The sequence below is a fragment of the Netta rufina genome, assembly GCF_964035555.1.
Source record: "Netta rufina genome assembly, chromosome: 5".
Classification (NCBI taxonomy): domain Eukaryota; kingdom Metazoa; phylum Chordata; class Aves; order Anseriformes; family Anatidae; genus Netta; species Netta rufina.
Genome location: NC_140128.1, coordinates 60295772 through 60313753, shown reverse-complemented (window position 1 = coordinate 60313753; position 17982 = coordinate 60295772). Strand labels below are relative to the sequence as shown.

Genomic DNA, 17982 nt, shown 5'->3' with positions numbered 1-17982 from the left:
CATCTATCATCCATACGCAGTAGGCAAACCCCCAAAATACATACAAGATAATCTTGCTGGCAGAATCCTACTACATTTAGGTACAAGATAAACACCGGTGCTATCAGAAGCCAGGCAGTTAGATATGTGACTACTGATACACTTTACACACAGAAGCGTATTGCAATTCAGTGGGCATTTTGTGAAAACCAAAAGGGACAACTGCTAGAAATCTAGCCTTATGTTTGTACCTTTGACTATCTTCCTCTTTAAGAGAGGCTTGGGATGTACAATACCAAACGTAATTTAAATGAACCATTAGCTAATTGTACTTCAATTTAATTCTATCCTTTAAAGACTAACACATGGTTGAATCTAAAGATAAGGCTTTGAGTTAGCAAATCTGTAACCATTGCAGCAGCTCATCTTCAGGCTATGAGGTTCTGACCTGCTAGACGTGATGAAGGAGGTGGGGCAGGACTTGATCCCTTAAACAATAAACTGTTGATTATGAGTAAAAACTTTAACCCAGCTTGTCTTTGTAGACATTCCCAGCCTTCTCAGTGGGTATCTATCCAGGCACTCCTGAAATACTGATTTTGCCTTCGCAGTGTTTTTGAGGACAGAGCACTGGCAGCAACCTGGTACTGAGGAGGAAAGAACAGCTACAGCCCTTTGCTAATACACGCTAATAAATACATGCATAATGCAATAATATTAATAAAATGCATGCGAGCCACTAAAACACAGAGCGACTCTTTCAGTGCTGTGGATCATTCCCAATCTCCAAACCCAGGTGACAAAGGCTTACAGGACACCATTTTCCAAATAACATCAGTTAAGCTGTTTGTCAGGTAATGCTGCCTCACCAAGGAAGCAAAGGGAAGTCAAAGTTCAGCAAAACAAAGTAACCTTTTAAGAACATTTTCACTGTTGCTCTGCGTGCACCACCCCAGGGGCTTAGTTACATTGATGCACTTTATTTCCAAGCTGAAATATATTTGTATCATCATTCTTGGGTGCAGAGACCTGGATTGAAGATGTGGGAACACTGCGACATCCACTAAAGAAACCCTAGTCAGTATAACCATGCTGCTCCTGCTGCAGTCAGAGCTTTTATCCAGGCAGGATCATTTCAGGGTAGCAGCTATCAACAAAACTTTCAATCAGCAACACTTTAATCCCTTGTTTGCTTACAGAGCACGGGGAGGGAGAGGCAGGGAGAACTGGTGCCTGAATAGATTTTAAGAATGTATGTTTTCCCTGGATAACAGTGGGTTAAGGTGGCTTGAAAACTGGAGTCCAAGGAAACTGGGGAGCCTGAAAGTAATTTATTAACTAAGTCTCTCTAATACTTGCCTAACCTTTAGTACGATAAATCTGTCTTAACAAATATTTACACATCTTCCTACCCCCAAAATCTGAAACATGAGGGAAAAATATGTATTTTTTAATCCTCCTCACTTCAGCCTCAAGGAAATTTGCCCCAAAGACACGAACATCCTCCAGTCCCATAACTTAAAACTCTTAAATCACTCTTCCGATTAAGTGTTCTCTTTCCACACTAAAATGCAAGGAGAAAATGGAATATTTTCAATTATATTACCTTAAAAAGTCTTTTTGTTAGACATTCAAAGAAAAGCCTTAAATATTTAATATGGATGCATTGCTTCTAAGGGCCATAACGTTTATCATCAAAGTGTAGCAAACAATCTGGACGTTATTAGTCTGTTATTCCTTTGAAAAAAACCTGGACCTTCCAGTCTTGCTGCCTTATTTGGGCTATTTTTCAGCCTTTACCATTTTAGAATTAGCTGTTAGCCATCTCCAAGGTAACAAGGCATGGGCTATGTAGGAAAAAGCAGTGATGTGGATACTACAAAACACGTCAGTGAGAATATACGAGCATATTTGTTTCCTCCACCTTTGAAAGGCATACAGACAGATCTCTGTGGAGAGCTGGAGCAGCTTTGAACAGCAGCAAGATGAGCAGTGTCCAGTGGAAGGGGCAGGTGTACTGTGCTGCAGTCAGCGCCCAGTAATCCACAGCCTGGGCAGCTGAGAGTTATAGTAGTAAAGAAAAAAAAAAATCAAAAAGAGGCAAGGCAGGAAATTATGTTTTCAAACTGCTGATGGAATTCAAAAGCTAGAGACAAGCCAACAACAACAAAAAGGCACGCAGGGAGGCCTCCTGCCATTTCTGTTCCTTGCTGTTGCCTATAGAAGAGCTATTTTACATCAGCTGCCAGTTTCTGTTTCAGTCTTCATTGCTTGATATCTCAATGTACATGCTAATTCCGACATCCAGTTCCATTTGTTACTGTGTTTTATTAGCGAGAACTGAAGCAAAATGTGTGCGCTAGCTATCAGGATGTTACAGTGGTTACTGACGAAAGTGCACTCTATTTTTTCCTCTGTTCTGTACTCCAGAACGCAGCTATTTGATAATGAAACAGGAATGAGCTGTCATTTGACTGTACTAACAGTGACTACAGAATCTCAGCTATCAGGAGCCTTTCAGCAGAGCACAGTTTTTTCCAAACCAAAGCCACATCATCAGGACAGTCTTCACAAACTTCTCTGTACCCATCCAGCAGCAAGAGAGGCACCATCCCGTGCTTATCTTGTACTTCAGTTGCGTGAATGCCACCAGAGAGGAGCAACCTGCCAGCAAGCTCAGTGCTCGGAGCGATTCATACTTACATCAGGCAACGAAGCCAGTTTTACAGGACCCCCAGGCTTCCCAGAGGGAAACAAGGAGAGCACAGGAGCTGCCTTGGGCACAGGTGCTGCTAATGACACACTCATTTCGCTTGTCAAGGAATGACCTGGTAAAACACGAGGCAAACATAACCTAGGGATACGCTGGCAAAGCATCCCTGCCTACCTGAGCTCATTAGCTGCAGCAGTTGACTGCTGTTTGCAATAACCCTCGGCTCCATGCTCTGATAATCAGCAGCCAGCGCTCCAGGAGGCTCCGAATGATCACAAGGCTGAGAGGGTGGCTGGTAATGAAACAACTGAAGTTCTTCCTGAGTTAAGAGATACAGCGCATCCACAAATACCTCCCTGCTGAAATGAAGTTACCAATCTGGTTATCTGTCAGCAGCAACAAACGAACGAGACTCTAAGAGAGGATGAGGAATAAGACTGCAAACAAAACGTGGCTCTCAAGCAGTATCCTAAGAAGTATCTTTGGAAAGAACATACATACAACCATACCACACGGGTTCATCCATTTTACTTGAATTAAATAAAAAAGTGCATTTCCATATTACACTTTTATTTTGCCTCTGAATCAGTCCTAACAGAAGAAATCCAACTTTCCCAACCCCCCCAAATTTAAACATACCAGCCTGCAGGCCCTGAAAGAGGCTATATCAGTATTATGCCATTGTAGAGTGAGAAGGACCTCAGAAGCAGACTCCATTGCCAGCCAACACTCGCTAACTTCATGTGTGACCCTTCATGGCTTCCACTTTCCAAACAGCATCTAGAACTCTCTTCGGAGTTGCTGGACATGCACCTTGACAGTAGAAAATCCAAAATGTGTTCCTGCCCAATGAACACTGGCACTGCATACAAAGTCTGAACAGAGGGCTCTTGTCTAACGAGGTTGGCCAAGCAGTCCTGCTTTAGCTGCCAGAGCTTCGTTCTGCTGAATATGATACTCCTGGAATCTCATGGAGATCCTCTGTGTCATTTTTAAATACTTCTGTAGGCAGTGGTCTGAGCAAGTCATCTGGAGGAAAAGGAAAACAGAAAGCTTCAAACAGTAAGTCAACCACCTCCCTAAACAGGACCCAGAATATAATCATCTACAGGGATGTAAGACATGAGATGCAGTCACCTAACCTGTGTTTAGTCTCAAGCTGAGGACTTAATAGGTCACAGTCTCTCTGTGCTGTAGAAAATATTAGGTTTAGCTTTCAAGGAATGCCTGAAACATCTTTTAATATTCATTCTTAATAAAACATCTTAGAACTAGGAGATATTACCATTTTACCCTTGGACAGCTCTTGTGAAACTGAAGTACATAAAACATTCTGCAGTAAATACTAGATCTATTTTTCTCTTGTTTTCCCTTTTTCTGAATTTGTTTTCACAAACACCTATTTTTGACAGCCAACTATGGTGCAGTGTGTTAGCTCAGTTTAACCTTTTTTTGACCTTGTTTCTTTTAGCTCTATCCTTCTTCTTGTACCTGCTTGGTTAACCTTCACAAGAAGCAACCAGGAACCCTCTGAAGCTCTGTCAGCCATCAAGCTGGACAGGGACAGAAATAACAAGGCCTATTCCACAGGTACTGTTATATATTTATTCCCTTTTCTGTAATTGTAGAGAAAAAGTTAAGAAATCTATTTCTGAGCTCCAGTTCTACCAATCAGATATTCTGTGTCATGGTTCCAAACCTTGCTATCACTGTAAAAGTCAACAAACTCAGATAAGAAGGAAAGACAACATCTTTGCACGCTTACTAGAAAACCAGAAATTGCTTTGATTCTGCTCAGTATAAAGGGATGTGAAAAGCAGAAGGGCTGGAAGTGAACAAGACAAAGAACCTGAGCACCCTCTCAGTTCCACTCTTCTCTCTCTGCCCGACCTGGCACCAGTTACAGCAAAACCTGTTAAGCAGGAGTTAAGTCTGAGTAGGAAACCAAATGCTGCTGAATTCTGGAACTACCCCAAGCCACATCTTCCCGAGGGCGTGGTATTTGTGATACGGTGCCTGGGGAAGTCTGGACTTGCACTGGGGACTGCTGTAAGGAAAGAGGTCAGGAGCTGCTTTAACAAACGCAGAATCTCAAAGGAAATTCATGGTGGTATTTGTCTTCACTATTTAATAAGAAACTACAACTCGAAATAGGAAATTGGGATTAGATCAGACTAGTGACCCATCTAGATGATTCTGCTGTTTCCAGCAGGGGCCACAGCCAGATGCTTTGCAAGAAAATCCGTAACAGATAAGTACGGAACAAGCTCCCCTCCCGAATATTTCTTTTCCTAGCCTTCACTTTTAAACAGATGGCTCTTCTACAGCCAAACACTGCTCCTTTGCAGATCATAGAAGGGGAAGCAAAAAACAGACGATCAGAGGCTAAGATTTTTTTTTTTTTTGGATGAGCTAAACAACCTTTACAATTAATTCCTCTCCAATGAGCATTCTTTGGTTTTGAATCCAAGTCTTTAACAAAAGACAATACGAACCCTTATTTTTCAAAGAAATATTAGTAACTCTTTAGCAAAAGAAAGAACTACAATCTTCTGCTAGAAATCAAATGTCATCCCTCAAAAAATAAAGAGGTTGTGCCCCTAACACTTCTGTCAGGTCTGGTACAGTTCAAACCAGTTCCAAATGAGTTCGTAAAAGACAGTGACAAGACCTTGCTCAGAATTACTCTGACCACCCATAATCAAGAAAAATTCCACTAAAGCAGACACTGAGATCAGGGTAACAAGAAATCGGTCTTGGAAAGCTAGGAGAGCTTTGCTTAGTGCAGCAAAACAAAAGCTGGAAGGAGATGTGATTTTTGCCTGCACTGAGGGGCAGTTGTTAAACTGGTTATTAGACTTGTAACCAACTTAATTAGGAAATGCTGGAACAGCCTCCCAACAGGAGAGAAAAGGTAAAAAAATAAAAATTAAAAAAAAAATAGGCAACTCATCTTTTCAGAGCCTAATCATTTTTGCAAGTGACTGTACGACAGAGCTCCCTGCAATGCAGAGAACTGGATTAAGCAGCCAGGGTTTCAAAGGCCCATGTTTCTTTGACTCTACAATGCAGCAAACGCAGGTAGGATTCTGCCTGTGGGGAACCGGGTGCAGACTGCAGAGGCATGCAACTTCCATGCCCCTAAAGCTATCACCCATCTGCACAAGAACTTCCTCTGATAGCTCAGAGGATAAAATACACAGAGCTGCATGAAGCAGCCACTGCTCACAGTTTCCTCTGTGTATATACACCAAAGAGAAGGACAAAACCTAAAGAGGCCCTGGTTCATTATTTGTGTGTAGCTGATGATGCAACACATGGAAAGCATTTGGCTTTTTTGTTTGTTTTGTCTTTATTTATTTATTTATTTATTTTTTACAGCAGACTGTTAGGGTGCAAAGAAATATCTGTTATCACCTTTGGACGTGTTTACAGAACCAAAGCTACAGACAAACTATTTCCTTTCCTTCCACTAGCACACTTCCTTTCTCACTTGGAAGCTGCGTGCCACAACACCTATGCTCCTCCGAAGACTGCTAGCTAGCTTTTTAGCTGGTTGAAAGACCAAAACCTTCTAAATTACTTTTGAAATTTGAACATAGAACAGAAATTCTACCAAAAGGTAATTAGAAACATAGGAAACATTCACGTACCTCTTCTGGTCTAACTTCTCTGCTAGTGAAATCCTTTACACAATCTAGGAAGCAGTTCTCTGTGATTTTATTGTATGTTCCCAGGAACTCCTTGAACTATAAATAAAAATTGAACACACAATGAGTGTTAAAAATCTACATCAATTTTTCTTAGACACAGTTTCATGAGCCATCTGGTGACATTAAGATTTAAATGACAAGTCACTAGAAGATGTTACTGTCAGTCATTAGATTCGGCACAAAATGCTGTTAGTGCTCAAATAAACCAGGTGTTACACAGCGTCAGTGGTCAGATGTTTAAATGTTGGTTGTTACAGAACAAATCTCATCTCAGAAAACAACTGAAAGATCCTTTTCTCCTTCTCCAGGCCCCGTTGCTTTTACTCTATGTGATAAAGCAACACAAGATCTTCAAAGCCACTGCTTGTGAATACAGCATCTTACCTGCTTGATCTGATCAGTTTCTGATATTTGCCCAGCCATATTCTGCTGCCTGCGATTCAGTCACCTGTTCTGAAGACACAAGTTGAGTTTGACACAAAAGCACACATCCCAAATGCAACATCTTACAACAGAATGGAATTTTATAGGTTTCCAAAATGTATTTACAGGCAAAGTTGCTAGCAAACTTTCAAGCCACCCACTTGAAGGAAAGTTATCTATTTGAAATGTATGCAATTAAAAGAACATCCCAGATAATTCCGGATACTAAATCTTCACAGATCCACCTCGAACTGCTGTCCTTTAAACACTTTTTAAGTATTTCAAACTGTTAAAGTGACTATGGAGGGAAGAGAAAAAATCATAAATGTTTTCAGACACAAAGTAAAAGCAGAGTGGCGGAAAAGCAAGCCCTAACATTATCTAGCCTTGTAATTTCAGTGACTTTAGATGCCATTTGTAAAAACTGTAAGAAAAAGTATAAAAAAGTAACAACTCTGAATCGGTCAGTGTGGATCAGAGAAGCAGACACACTGCTGCTGTGCAGCTGCATTCTCACCAAACCCTTCAACCACAGCGAATGTGCCAGTCTTTTATACAGCAAGTTAAATGCAAGAAATCACAAAGGAGTGAGAACAGCCTTAAAGGAAAACAAACAAATATAAATGGAAGAGTGAGCAGCCAGGGATGCAAGAATTTAAGCAAGCATCCTGAAGGAAGGCTCACATTCCTAATTCGACACTGTAAACAAGTTAAGGCTTGAAAATGAACCTCCAGGCTTCCTAGAACAGTGAAACTTAGTCATTCTTTCCTTTATTTTACATATTACCCAGGACCTTTTGCAGATGATAGCACAAGTTAATGTTATACCTTGAAGAGAACAAGCTCCTTCAGTTTTATTCACTATAGCCAGTGGAAATAAAAATAGTACCAAAGTGTAAATTGTGAAGAGTTCATCTAGCCCTGTAGCAAGGGCAACTTGTAATTATTCTTGCATTATGCTTTGTCAAATTTTGAGCCAGACATCCGTATTTTAGAAAGCTTAAACTATTCCAGTCCCTCGGCAGGGGTAGGGGGGGGAAGGGAGAGGGTAAGCAGCCTTCTGAACAAGAACAAAAAGACAAAACTTCTACAAGAGAAAGAAAACCAAGCAACTAAGCAGCACTATGGAGCTCTTGCAAGTATGCATTCTCCCTCCTCCTCCCAGTAGCAGAATAATTATGATATTTGCCTGTTAAAATTCCACTTTATCACTACATAGGAAGTGTGTGGTGATAGAATTCAGGGACTAAAGATAAGGAACATGCATGAATTTTGCATTTAAGATACCTGTCCCCATGACCATGATTTACCATGGGTAGATAAACTACACAGGCTATTCTTTTAAAAAAGAACCTGCAAAATAAGGTTACTGAGAAGAAACAAAGCATTACTTGGGTTAATGTAAGCTCTAACTTGTTTTAAGAGAAGAGGACGCGATTATCCTCTGGGACAACTAGTGAAAATGGATGGCATCTCCACTCTCATTTCCCAGTCTGTTACAAGAAATGAAAAACAAACAAAAAAACAGACAATTCTGCCAAGTCACTTTAAGGAGATTATTAAACAGGCAACTAAAACACACTGAGAACAGAGAAGACTTTTGTCCTCTCCCAAACACAGAGAGCAAAAAGCTTCAGCTCCTGTCAGTGCCGTCTTCTCACACTGCGTATTGCTTCACTGTCTGTTTATAACAAACCTGATCTTTTGTTCTTCTGTCACCGCTTTGGCAAGCCTGAAGTTCCACCAAGCTGTCACACTTGGGAAATAGCTCTGATTCGAAGCAGCCCAATGGCACTATCTGGTTTTAAATGTCTGAAGCACTAGTCCCTCTACAGGTATTTTACACTTTCTACACTGCAGACAGTGGAATTATATGGCTGTAGTGCCCTGTGAAACACCAAAAAAAGTGATCCCAGAGCCCAGAACAGAACTGGCACAGGACCCAGCTCCTTACCTAGCTGCTCAAACAGCTCCAGCACACCTCGGGTTTAAGCCCACACAGTCTGCCTTACTTTCCTCTAGGATAAATGCAATTTCAAAATTCACCATTGCACCTTTCAACACCTGACACCGAAGGAAGCAGACAGCTCTGAAGGGCAGTGGGTGATGGTGTCAGGGGGCCTCCCGGTCCATGTGCTTTGGATCATGGGGAAAGCAGCAATAGCTGGGGGGTCTCCCTTCTCAAAGGGCCCTGGTGCTCCTCCAGACACGTTTTTACGTACAAGAGAGATGTACTTTGAAAATAAGACTCTCTGAGCCTAATTAACAATTAAGGAGAACTTGGGGTTCAGCCTGTTCAAACCTATTCTCCGTGAAAGCCAAACCCCAACTCCCCGCCCTGTTTGAGAACCTGGAAAGTACTCCTAATATTTCTTTCTGCTGCTGCCATGGAGACTTGAAATCACCAGGTAGTCACAGCTTCTCTTTAAAAAGGTAAAGGTACTTCATTAAACAAAAGCAGCGGTTAGTTTAAGGATCGCTAAGTATGGGTCAATCATCTACCAGGAGCCAGAAATACAAATATCAGAGCTCTCCTAAAATTGTGTACAGGTGAGAACATGATTTCCCCAGCTGTATCTGCAGACTTCTGGAAGCAGAGGGCTCACAAACACAACTCCTAAGCGATAATAACCAAAAATTATCATTATGGACAGCTGAGGAGCCTGCCTCCATTTACACCCAGCCGTTCCTACACGAGACACACGCTGCAAACTCCACTGAGGAGCTTGTGCTTTCTTTCCCCACTCATGTAATGAACATTTGTGCCAATTACCTAATCTTGAGTCAACAGGACTCTTCCCATGGAAACTAAACAAGCCCAGCGTTTTGACTTTTATTTTTATTTCCCCCTCAGCCTTGTCGCTGGGAGCTGAGCACTGCTGGGAACGGCAGGACGTGGTGCTGCGGGTGACATTGGCAGAGGAGGAAGGCTGGATGAGATGATCCTGAAGGTTTTGTCTTTTCCACCCTTCACGATTCTGGGGTTTGACTGAGGGCGAGACCCAACGGCGAGCGCGGGGCGGGCACCACACACACGAGGCTTTAATTTCATTTTTATTTTGTCCTCTCCCCGCTCTAAGCGCACAACACCACGGAGGCGCCTCAACACGCCTGGAAACGGCACAAAACGGGGCAAAAACCCCACAAACAGCGGCGGAGCCCTCACAGGGACCCCATTCCCCCCGTCCTCCCCCCCCCGTCCCCTCACCACAGCGCTCCCCCCTCCCCCCCCCCCTTCCCGCCGCCCGCGCGCGCACTCACCCGCCCGCCACGAGCCGGCCACGCGGGGAGGGGAGGGAGAGGCGCGGGATCCGCCGATTCGCCACCAGGCGTGGCGAATCTGCGAGCGCGACCCCCACCGCCAGCTTTACCTTCCCGGCCCCCCAGCGCCGGAAGTGGCAGCACCGGGCGCTGTTGCCATGGTAACCGGGTGCAGGCCGCGGCCTAGGCCTGGCCCTGCCCCGAGGGGTTGTGCCCGGATCCTTTCTTTAACCTTTTATTCCCAGGCGCAAAACGCCGAGAGCCGCGCTGCGGGAGCCTGATGGACGGGGAAAGCGACTCCAGCATCAGCCAAGACTCCTCGGGCAGCCTCACGGCCGGCGACGTCCTCGTCCGCTCCACCAGCGTCCACCGCGAGCAGCCCCTGGGGGCCGGCGGCCGCCGTCAGGCAGTGGCCGTCACTGTGAAGAAGCTTCGCGGAGCGGCTTCTGCCGGCTCCGCCGCCCGTGCGGCTCTGGGGAGAGGCCCCCCGGCCTCGCTGCCCGGCCGGGCTCCGTGCGGCAGGCCGGCTGATGTCCTGGCCGGCAGCGCCTCACGAGGTACGGGTGTGGTAGCTTCCCGGTAGGATCATACCGCGTTGGTTCCAGTTATAGGGCGCTTTATAATTTAGGAAGTCATTTCGTCTTCTCATCCTGTCGACATCAGCACTTAGAGGTTGGGCTAAGTGATCGTGGAGGTCTTTTCCAACCTAAATGATTCTGTGATTTTTACAGCGCTTTTTCAGAGGTTGTGTTTGCTTTCTCTAGCTTTTATAGCTATAACTGTGTTCTCCCTGTGGAGGGTGACTCCTGCAGGGTCAGAGCTCCATGAACTGAACTCCAGTCCTGACCCCGCGTTCAGAGTCTGTCTAATCAGAAAAAAATCATGGCCATCAGAGCATCACATTTCAAAATATGTTAGGCAGGAAAGGTGGTAGCTAGCATCAGAGGATAAAACTATCTGTATGCAGGGACCTAGAGGGGAAACTTATTGAAACTCAACAACTTAACCACTAGATCAAGTGTCTGTACTGATGAGTCTTGTGTAGACAAGGTACAAAAAATGAAAAAGTATATCCTTTGCTGTAACTTTTAAAAAACTATTTGTGTTAGCATTAACTATTTATGTATTTTTAATAAAATAATCGTTGTACCTTTTCTTTGTCACAAATTTTACAGTTAAGATGTCGTATTCCCAGCATATAAAAAGCTGTAGCGCTGTACCACATGCTGTTCAAATTCAAAACTGACACATACAGTGCTGCTGATCTAGCCAGCTACACTATTCCTTGTATTTATTTACCGACTTTTAAAAAATCAATTAGTCTTTGTAAATTACAGTCTTTGGAGTTTAGAAAGGGATTTTTGTAAGTTTTTGAGGATCAGGGCTCAAACAGCTTCAACAGGTGTTAGTTTCATAGTGCTAGGAAGGCAGACTAGTCTGATAGTAATAAAATGTGTACCGTACTCAGTGTCATTCTGTAAGATGTGCCATATAAGTATTACTGTCTCTCTAAACAAGTAACTTTCTGTGTTCCTATGATTCTTAGACTTGATTTTTCACTAGACATTGTTGATTTTTCAGATGCTCTGTTTCTTCAATGAGTTTTTAGTGTACTGTAGAACAAGCCTATAATCCAGTTTCACAGAATCTGTTGACATTTGGAAGTTTCAGGTTGATGACTGTGGTCATTTGTGTTAGGAAAGTCATTATATTTGGATAATCAACGATACAGAGCAAAGATTGAGATTTGAGTTAGGGGACAATGGGAATGCATTCAAAATCATTGTAACTACAATAAAATTGTTTTTATTTTAGGAGTCCAAAGTGCTAAAGGACACCCAGAACATCTTCCTTCAGTAGAAATTGCTGCAGAGCCCCTGTTTGTATCACAAATGGTAAGAAAAGTTACTGTTGCTTCCTGCAATCTTGGAGTAAGAGAACAGTGTTTTTCTCAAAAAGTTGCAGCTTCTGTAAAAGCTTAGCAGATCTTCCTGCTGAAGTGTTTGGAGGAGATTTATTTACTGCACTGCTACCTGTTGCATAGTTAATACCCAGGTATAGTTTTAAATGTTAGTGCAATTCCTCCTTTGAAAATGCTGTTGCACATTGCACAATATTTGTTAGAAAAACCTAAAGCTTCTTGTTTCGTTGATGTTGTTTTGTTTTCCTCTTCGTATCATAGGTATTGAAATAGACATCAGTTTATTTGGAACTCTTTAATGCTTATAATTAAAAGATTAACTTTTCTTTGATTCGTTTATTGTGTCTTCCATGCAGTGTAGTCTTGTCTAGAGGGCTTCCATTCAGTAATGAGCATGCCTGAGGATAAAATGAGTCTGCAATGTGAAAAGATTGCAGCAAAGTCCCCTCATGGCTCAGTAGACTTAGTAAGATGAATGAAAGTTCTCAAAAGGATGGTGCAATAGTGTTTTACAATGCAACACTATCAAACATGGTTAAGGAAGAGATTTTTACCTTTCAAGTTTAGCTTTCTGACTCCTTGGTGACTCTGATTATTGATGGTTTCCACTTCAAGGAAATTCATCTCTGTCCCTTCAGTTCCATAGTGGCACATGAACTTAATTCTATGAGCATGGCCAGTCCGGAATTATTTGAGATTAGGTACATCAGGTACAAAGCCTGAATATTTGTAATTTCACTATTACTTTGGCTATAAATGAGAACAATACTTTTTCTTTTTTTTTTTTTTTAAATCAGCACTCAGAATACATACATTAATTGTGTTTGTACTTTTTGTTCCTAAAATGTCTTGTGAGTTCTTGACTACAAAGCCCACGTGGTTCTGTGGTGGAGGTAAGCCTTAACGTATCTTGTTTCATGACCATGTGTTACTACTGTGGAATTCCTTATACTTAGGTATTCAGAAATTCCATCTGCTTGTAAAATTTTGGCTACTGTTACCCTGTTACCACAGGCTTTGATGTGTGCTTTTCTGCTCTTCTTGTTTTGAAGGGTTATGCTAAAGAAGCTGCAGTACAAGAAAATCGTTCAGTGCTGCTGGAAGATAGCAGAAGCCCTAAAGGTAAGACAAGTTGCTATACTGAGACAGCCCTTTTTTCATAGGAAGATTGATTAGAGGGAAAACAAGCTTTAATTTTATCTTGGATATTCTTCAGTATAGAAAATTTTGAGTGCAAATATTCAGAGGTGTCTTTGCTAAAAATGGAGGTAATTGTAATTTACATTTTTAAATGTTGCAACAACAAATGTATGTGTTCTGCAAGCAACCTACACTATAAAGAGCATATTTTTAGCTGCCTAGGAAATCGCATTGTTGATGCCTTTCCCTTGGATAAGGGAAAGTTCCCTTTGGTTTCTTGGATATCCGTGGCTGGGTAGAGAAAAGGAACAAGAATTGTTACGTCTGTATAAGGCCAAGAAGCAGTACTTTAGTTTCCTCTTCTGTGACTTGCAGAGGTAGCAACTGGCTGGCTTATCAGCATGTGTTCTAGCTGGCTAATTAGCAGGAATGAAACTGTGAACCTGCTGCATCTTGGGTCAGTACCTCTGCTCAATGAACAGTAGATGCAGGAGAGACTGCAAACTTTGTAGCATGATTAATAGCTATTAAAATATTTTGTTGTTATTCATGACGACTATGAGAAAACACATTCACAGTTCTAAAATACCGTTTTAATTACATTAATTTCAAGTTGAAATTTGCAGCGTTTTACTAAATGGGTAGTCTGAGCTCTAGCTGCCTTTTATATAGCAATCTCTTTAACATTTTACAAAGTTAAGGTAACGTCATTGTCATTTTCAGAGCATAACAAAATGTGTTTTAGTGATAATGACATTTGATACCATGTAAAAATGTTGCATGAAGCTTACTGCCTACCTGTTACTTCAATAACACTTTGTGTCTACTTCTACAATAGATGCTTTGTGTCAGTTAACCTAAAAAAATATGTTTTTATGTCCTTCCACACAGATGATGTTTTTATTTCTCAGTATGCTACTGGACAGAAGGAGGCTTTGAGAGCAGTATTAAAGCAAAAGTAAGTCTGTGTTGTTCTATTTTTGTGTGTACAGTACATACTTCCTCAGTTTCTTCCAAAATATATATAGCTGGTAAGGAAGAAGTATTATTTTATTATATTATTTATTATATATCATTTATTTTTCTCTGTTAGCATTTTTCTGTCTATGAAGGTGTTTTCAGTTTATTTTGTCATTCAAGGGTCACTGAAATATCTTGTTTATTTTGCGTGTCTTTGTAATGTCTTTAAACTACTTGAATTAATGTTTTCATGATACAAGAGCCAGGCAAGGTTTGTTCCAATGGATAAGCCATCTAGTGCCAAATTCATATAGGAGGTTTTTAAAGACCTATAAGAGTATATGCTGTTTATCCATAGGCTGGAAATCTTCAAAATCAAAAATTATTTAGGAAGACTACACAAAATATAACCTGTAAACACATCCTTCGTTGTGGTTACAGTCATCACATGAAAGTGCTTTTTATACTATAAACCATAACATAACCCCAAGAAATTTTTTGTGCCATACTAAAACATCAGAAAATTTGTTTTTTCTTGGACATCAAGGAGAAGGAAATGAAGGAGAAATGCTTATATATTTAGTGATTCCAGTGCTAAATATAGGAAACGATTTGCTTGGAGGGCATTTTGATGCTTTCTCATTGCTTTCAATGCTTTTTATAGGAACTTGTTTATTTTTACAGAACTCAGAATACTCCTGTATTTAAGGAGGTGAAGGTACAGCTCTTAGGAAATGCTTCCACTGAAAGAAAGGAAACTGTTGCTCAAGACACCAGGCCAACACACAGGGAAGCTGATTCTGCAACAACCATCGCAGCAGCAACTGCTGCTGCCATTGCTACCACAGCTCCGCTTCTCAAAGTAAGTATCTTGTGGCAATATTAGTTCTTTGCCCACTTTAAAATAATAGATCTTCTAAGGAAGCTTGAAGTGATTGATGGCAGAACCAAAGAAAACTGAGTATTTTCTGTGCTAGTGATTTCAGACTTACCATTACAGCAGAGAAAGCTAACTTGGATTTGACCAAGCGGGTTTTGGCTGACTATGGACAGAGACCATTTAATTTATCCTTTAGAAGAATTTAGTAGTACTGCTAAGCCACCAGACATTAAGGCCAACTGGTATTTTTTTGTGTCTTTTGGGAAGCAAATCCATCCGTGATGATGGGAAGGGTGTTTTGCTCTCTTCACGCTTGCACCTCTTGTACAGTAAGGTGTTTTTTGTTTGTTTGTTTGTTTGTTTTCCATAGGTTCAAAATGATTTAGAAGCAAAAGTTAACTCGGTTTCAGCATTACTTCATAAACTACAGGAGACTGACAGACACCTGCAGCGTGTTGTTGAACGGCAAACAAATATGACGACTCAGTATGAGAATCCCCAGTGCCATGAAAGAGTTGGTGAGCTTGAAAAACAAATGAATACTTTAATGCAGCAACGGATCCAGCATTTGGAAAAGTTACAGGAACAACAAATGAATATTCAGGTATCTATGTAAGGTGGCAAAAGCTTTTGCTTAATCATTTCTTCCATATCTCAGTGTTAATATTATAACCATTTGTTTTTAAAATTTGATTTAGATCTTAGTTTTAGAAAGAAAGAATGATCCAGAGGCCAGTGCATAAGCCACAAGCTTTCTGGGGAAAAGTTTATTTCTGGTTCTGGAAAATCTGAAATCTACCAGTTCGAGATTGCTGCTGCACCCCTCACCCCCAGTAATGCTTCTGTCTGCAGAAAGTTAATGCAAAAATTGCGGGAATGAGAACATTTCGCTAAGAAATCGGTTAGACCTTTGCTAATTGAGGGAACTTTCATTTAATAACTAGCTGGTCAGACTAAAAATCTAAGGATAACTACAGTTTGTTTCTTTGGACAGTCTTGCATGCTTCTTTGAAAGGAAGAGATATGCAACCATATCTGTGTTCTGTGGCTGCTGTAAATGCTTTTTTTTTTCTTCTAAATCTGATTAATTTCTTCTAAATCTGATCTGATTTCTTCAAAATCTGATTAATATGATTACATGACAAATGCTCATGTTTAGAGTTTTGAGAAACTAATGTATGTATAAGAAATTCATTATAAATCTTTTCTTTTAGTCTCATCTCATTAGCTCTGCAGTCAACATGGGTGGCTTACAGCAAATTCGCCTACCGTCTTCCAGTCTCGTGACAAAACAACCTGAGAAGGCAGAACAGCAATTGCTTACTAACAGTGATGTATCTTCATGTCAGAAGAATTTATTTTCTACCAGAGGTCCACCTGTCCCAGGTGAAGACAAATTCTTAATATCTTAATGTCAGTGTTAGTTTTGCATTGATTTTATTTCAGTTAGTATTAGATTACACACTGCACTAGGAGAGTAGTAAACATTTCTTCTGTATAATTGATTTCACAGCATAATATAGTATATATCATAAAACACTTATTCTGAAAATGTTCCAGTTTAAATTAAAGAGAGAGTTTGGTGCTTTCTAACTGCATAGTCTGCACCAATTTGATTTTGTTTGTGAGGCCTAGATTTACACAAAATAACTTTTCTAAGAAGTAAACTTTGTAGAAGCTTGTATTGAGCTAGCTCATAGTATTAGTGTTTTTTTTCTTGCTTTGATCCTTTTATGATAGTACTTGGAAATATGACATTTTTTTCCTGTTTATTACAGAACTAGATAAAAAACTACTTTGCATTTCTGTGAAAATTTCTTAATGTTGGCATTCATTTTTTCTCCAAATTTGTTTTCATGTTAAGAGAATTCTTAACATATTTACATAACTATATATATTTTTCCCCCCTCTGAAGCCTATTCAAGTCAATTCCAGAGTAGTGGCATTCATACACAAAAATCTCCTCTAAAGACACCAGTTCCTCGGAGTTACGTTCCAGAACCTGTATCAAAAAATGTGAAAATCTCAAGGAAAGAAAACCCTGTAACAGAAAAGGAAAATGTTCCCAAATCCACACATGAAGGTGTGGTGAGTAAGTTACTCCTGTCCTTCGCTGGCATGAACAGTATGGTCTGGGGTTTATTCTGTGTGTTCCTCCCTCTTCTGAGGTGTTGGGCTGCTAGCACTTAGATACTTACACTCAGAATATTTGGAAAGTGCATTTGGGAAAGCTTCATGTTAGAAATGTGTCAGCTACTCGTAACCAACTAAAGATTTAATGACAGCACTGTGCTATCCAGAATTTGTCACTGAAATATACTGAGACTTAAAAAGTTAAAGACAATAATTACTCATTCTCAGGTTTAAAGAAGATGATATAAAATAATGTAAAATGGGAAAGCTACTCAAGAACTTCATTATCACCAGCTTAATTTACTTTTTTTTTTTCACACAAATGCATCCACAGGGTCTCTGGGTTACAGTAATTAAAATAGTATGTGCAAAGCAAAATGAGTCATTTTCTTTTACTAATTGAGATCAATTTAGTGGTGTGAAACTTGGTTTTGAACATTTCGTCAAAAAGTAAAGCACCTTTTTAGTTGGTGTTTAGGAGAATTGCTTGAGGATCTAAGACAGAAGAAGGCCATTTAAAAGATCCAGGCATTGTACTTGTAACATCACTGACAAAATGCTGGTTGGTGTCCTCATCAGATTTTTCTTAGATTGCTGCTTCTGTCTGTCTTTTTTCAATGCTGTCACTTTGTTCTCTGGGCCCAAGAATAAGTGAAGCCAGGTGAAGGAAGAAGAACAAATCTGTGACCCTATGGACAAAATGTTCCTCTGTGACTCTGTTAATTGCTTGTCATGGTTTCATTTATCTGTTTTTTGACCCTGCTAATATAAAGCAATCACAGTAAGATAGATCTGTGTGAATGTTTTTATGTGATTTATCATATCTAAAGTAAGCGTTTATTTAAAAAAAAAAAAAGCA

General features: G+C 40.6%; 2 protein-coding genes across 3 annotated transcripts in view; one reads left to right on the top strand and one right to left on the bottom strand.

Moving 5' to 3' along the window:
• Window positions 1-3210: 3210 nt before the first annotated feature.
• On the bottom strand, window positions 3211-10204 carry TIMM9 (translocase of inner mitochondrial membrane 9). Of its 2 annotated transcripts, none has more exons than XM_084287226.1 (4): window positions 10090-10204; window positions 6790-6858; window positions 6346-6441; window positions 3211-3721 (listed from the first exon to the last, which is right to left on the bottom strand). In XM_084287226.1, the coding sequence occupies exons 2-4, from the start codon at window positions 6826-6828 to the stop codon at window positions 3587-3589; spliced, it is 270 nt and encodes an 89-aa protein (XP_084143352.1). In that variant the 5' UTR covers window positions 6829-6858; window positions 10090-10204; the 3' UTR covers window positions 3211-3586. The 2 variants fall into 2 exon arrangements, with proteins under 2 accessions (XP_084143352.1, XP_084143353.1); XM_084287227.1 differs by having other exon boundaries at window positions 6790-6853; window positions 10090-10152.
• A 59-nt stretch (window positions 10205-10263) lies between these two features.
• KIAA0586 overlaps window positions 10264-17982 on the top strand; it is a 70651-nt gene continuing 62932 nt past the window's right edge. The window contains exons 1-8 of the mRNA XM_084288016.1: window positions 10264-10646; window positions 11905-11984; window positions 13063-13132; window positions 14042-14108; window positions 14795-14972; window positions 15361-15594; window positions 16205-16376; window positions 16906-17073. Of these exons, the coding sequence (XP_084144142.1) occupies window positions 10370-10646; window positions 11905-11984; window positions 13063-13132; window positions 14042-14108; window positions 14795-14972; window positions 15361-15594; window positions 16205-16376; window positions 16906-17073 (1246 nt within the window). The 5' untranslated portion in view covers window positions 10264-10369. The remainder of the gene's footprint in view (window positions 10647-11904; window positions 11985-13062; window positions 13133-14041; window positions 14109-14794; window positions 14973-15360; window positions 15595-16204; window positions 16377-16905; window positions 17074-17982) is intronic.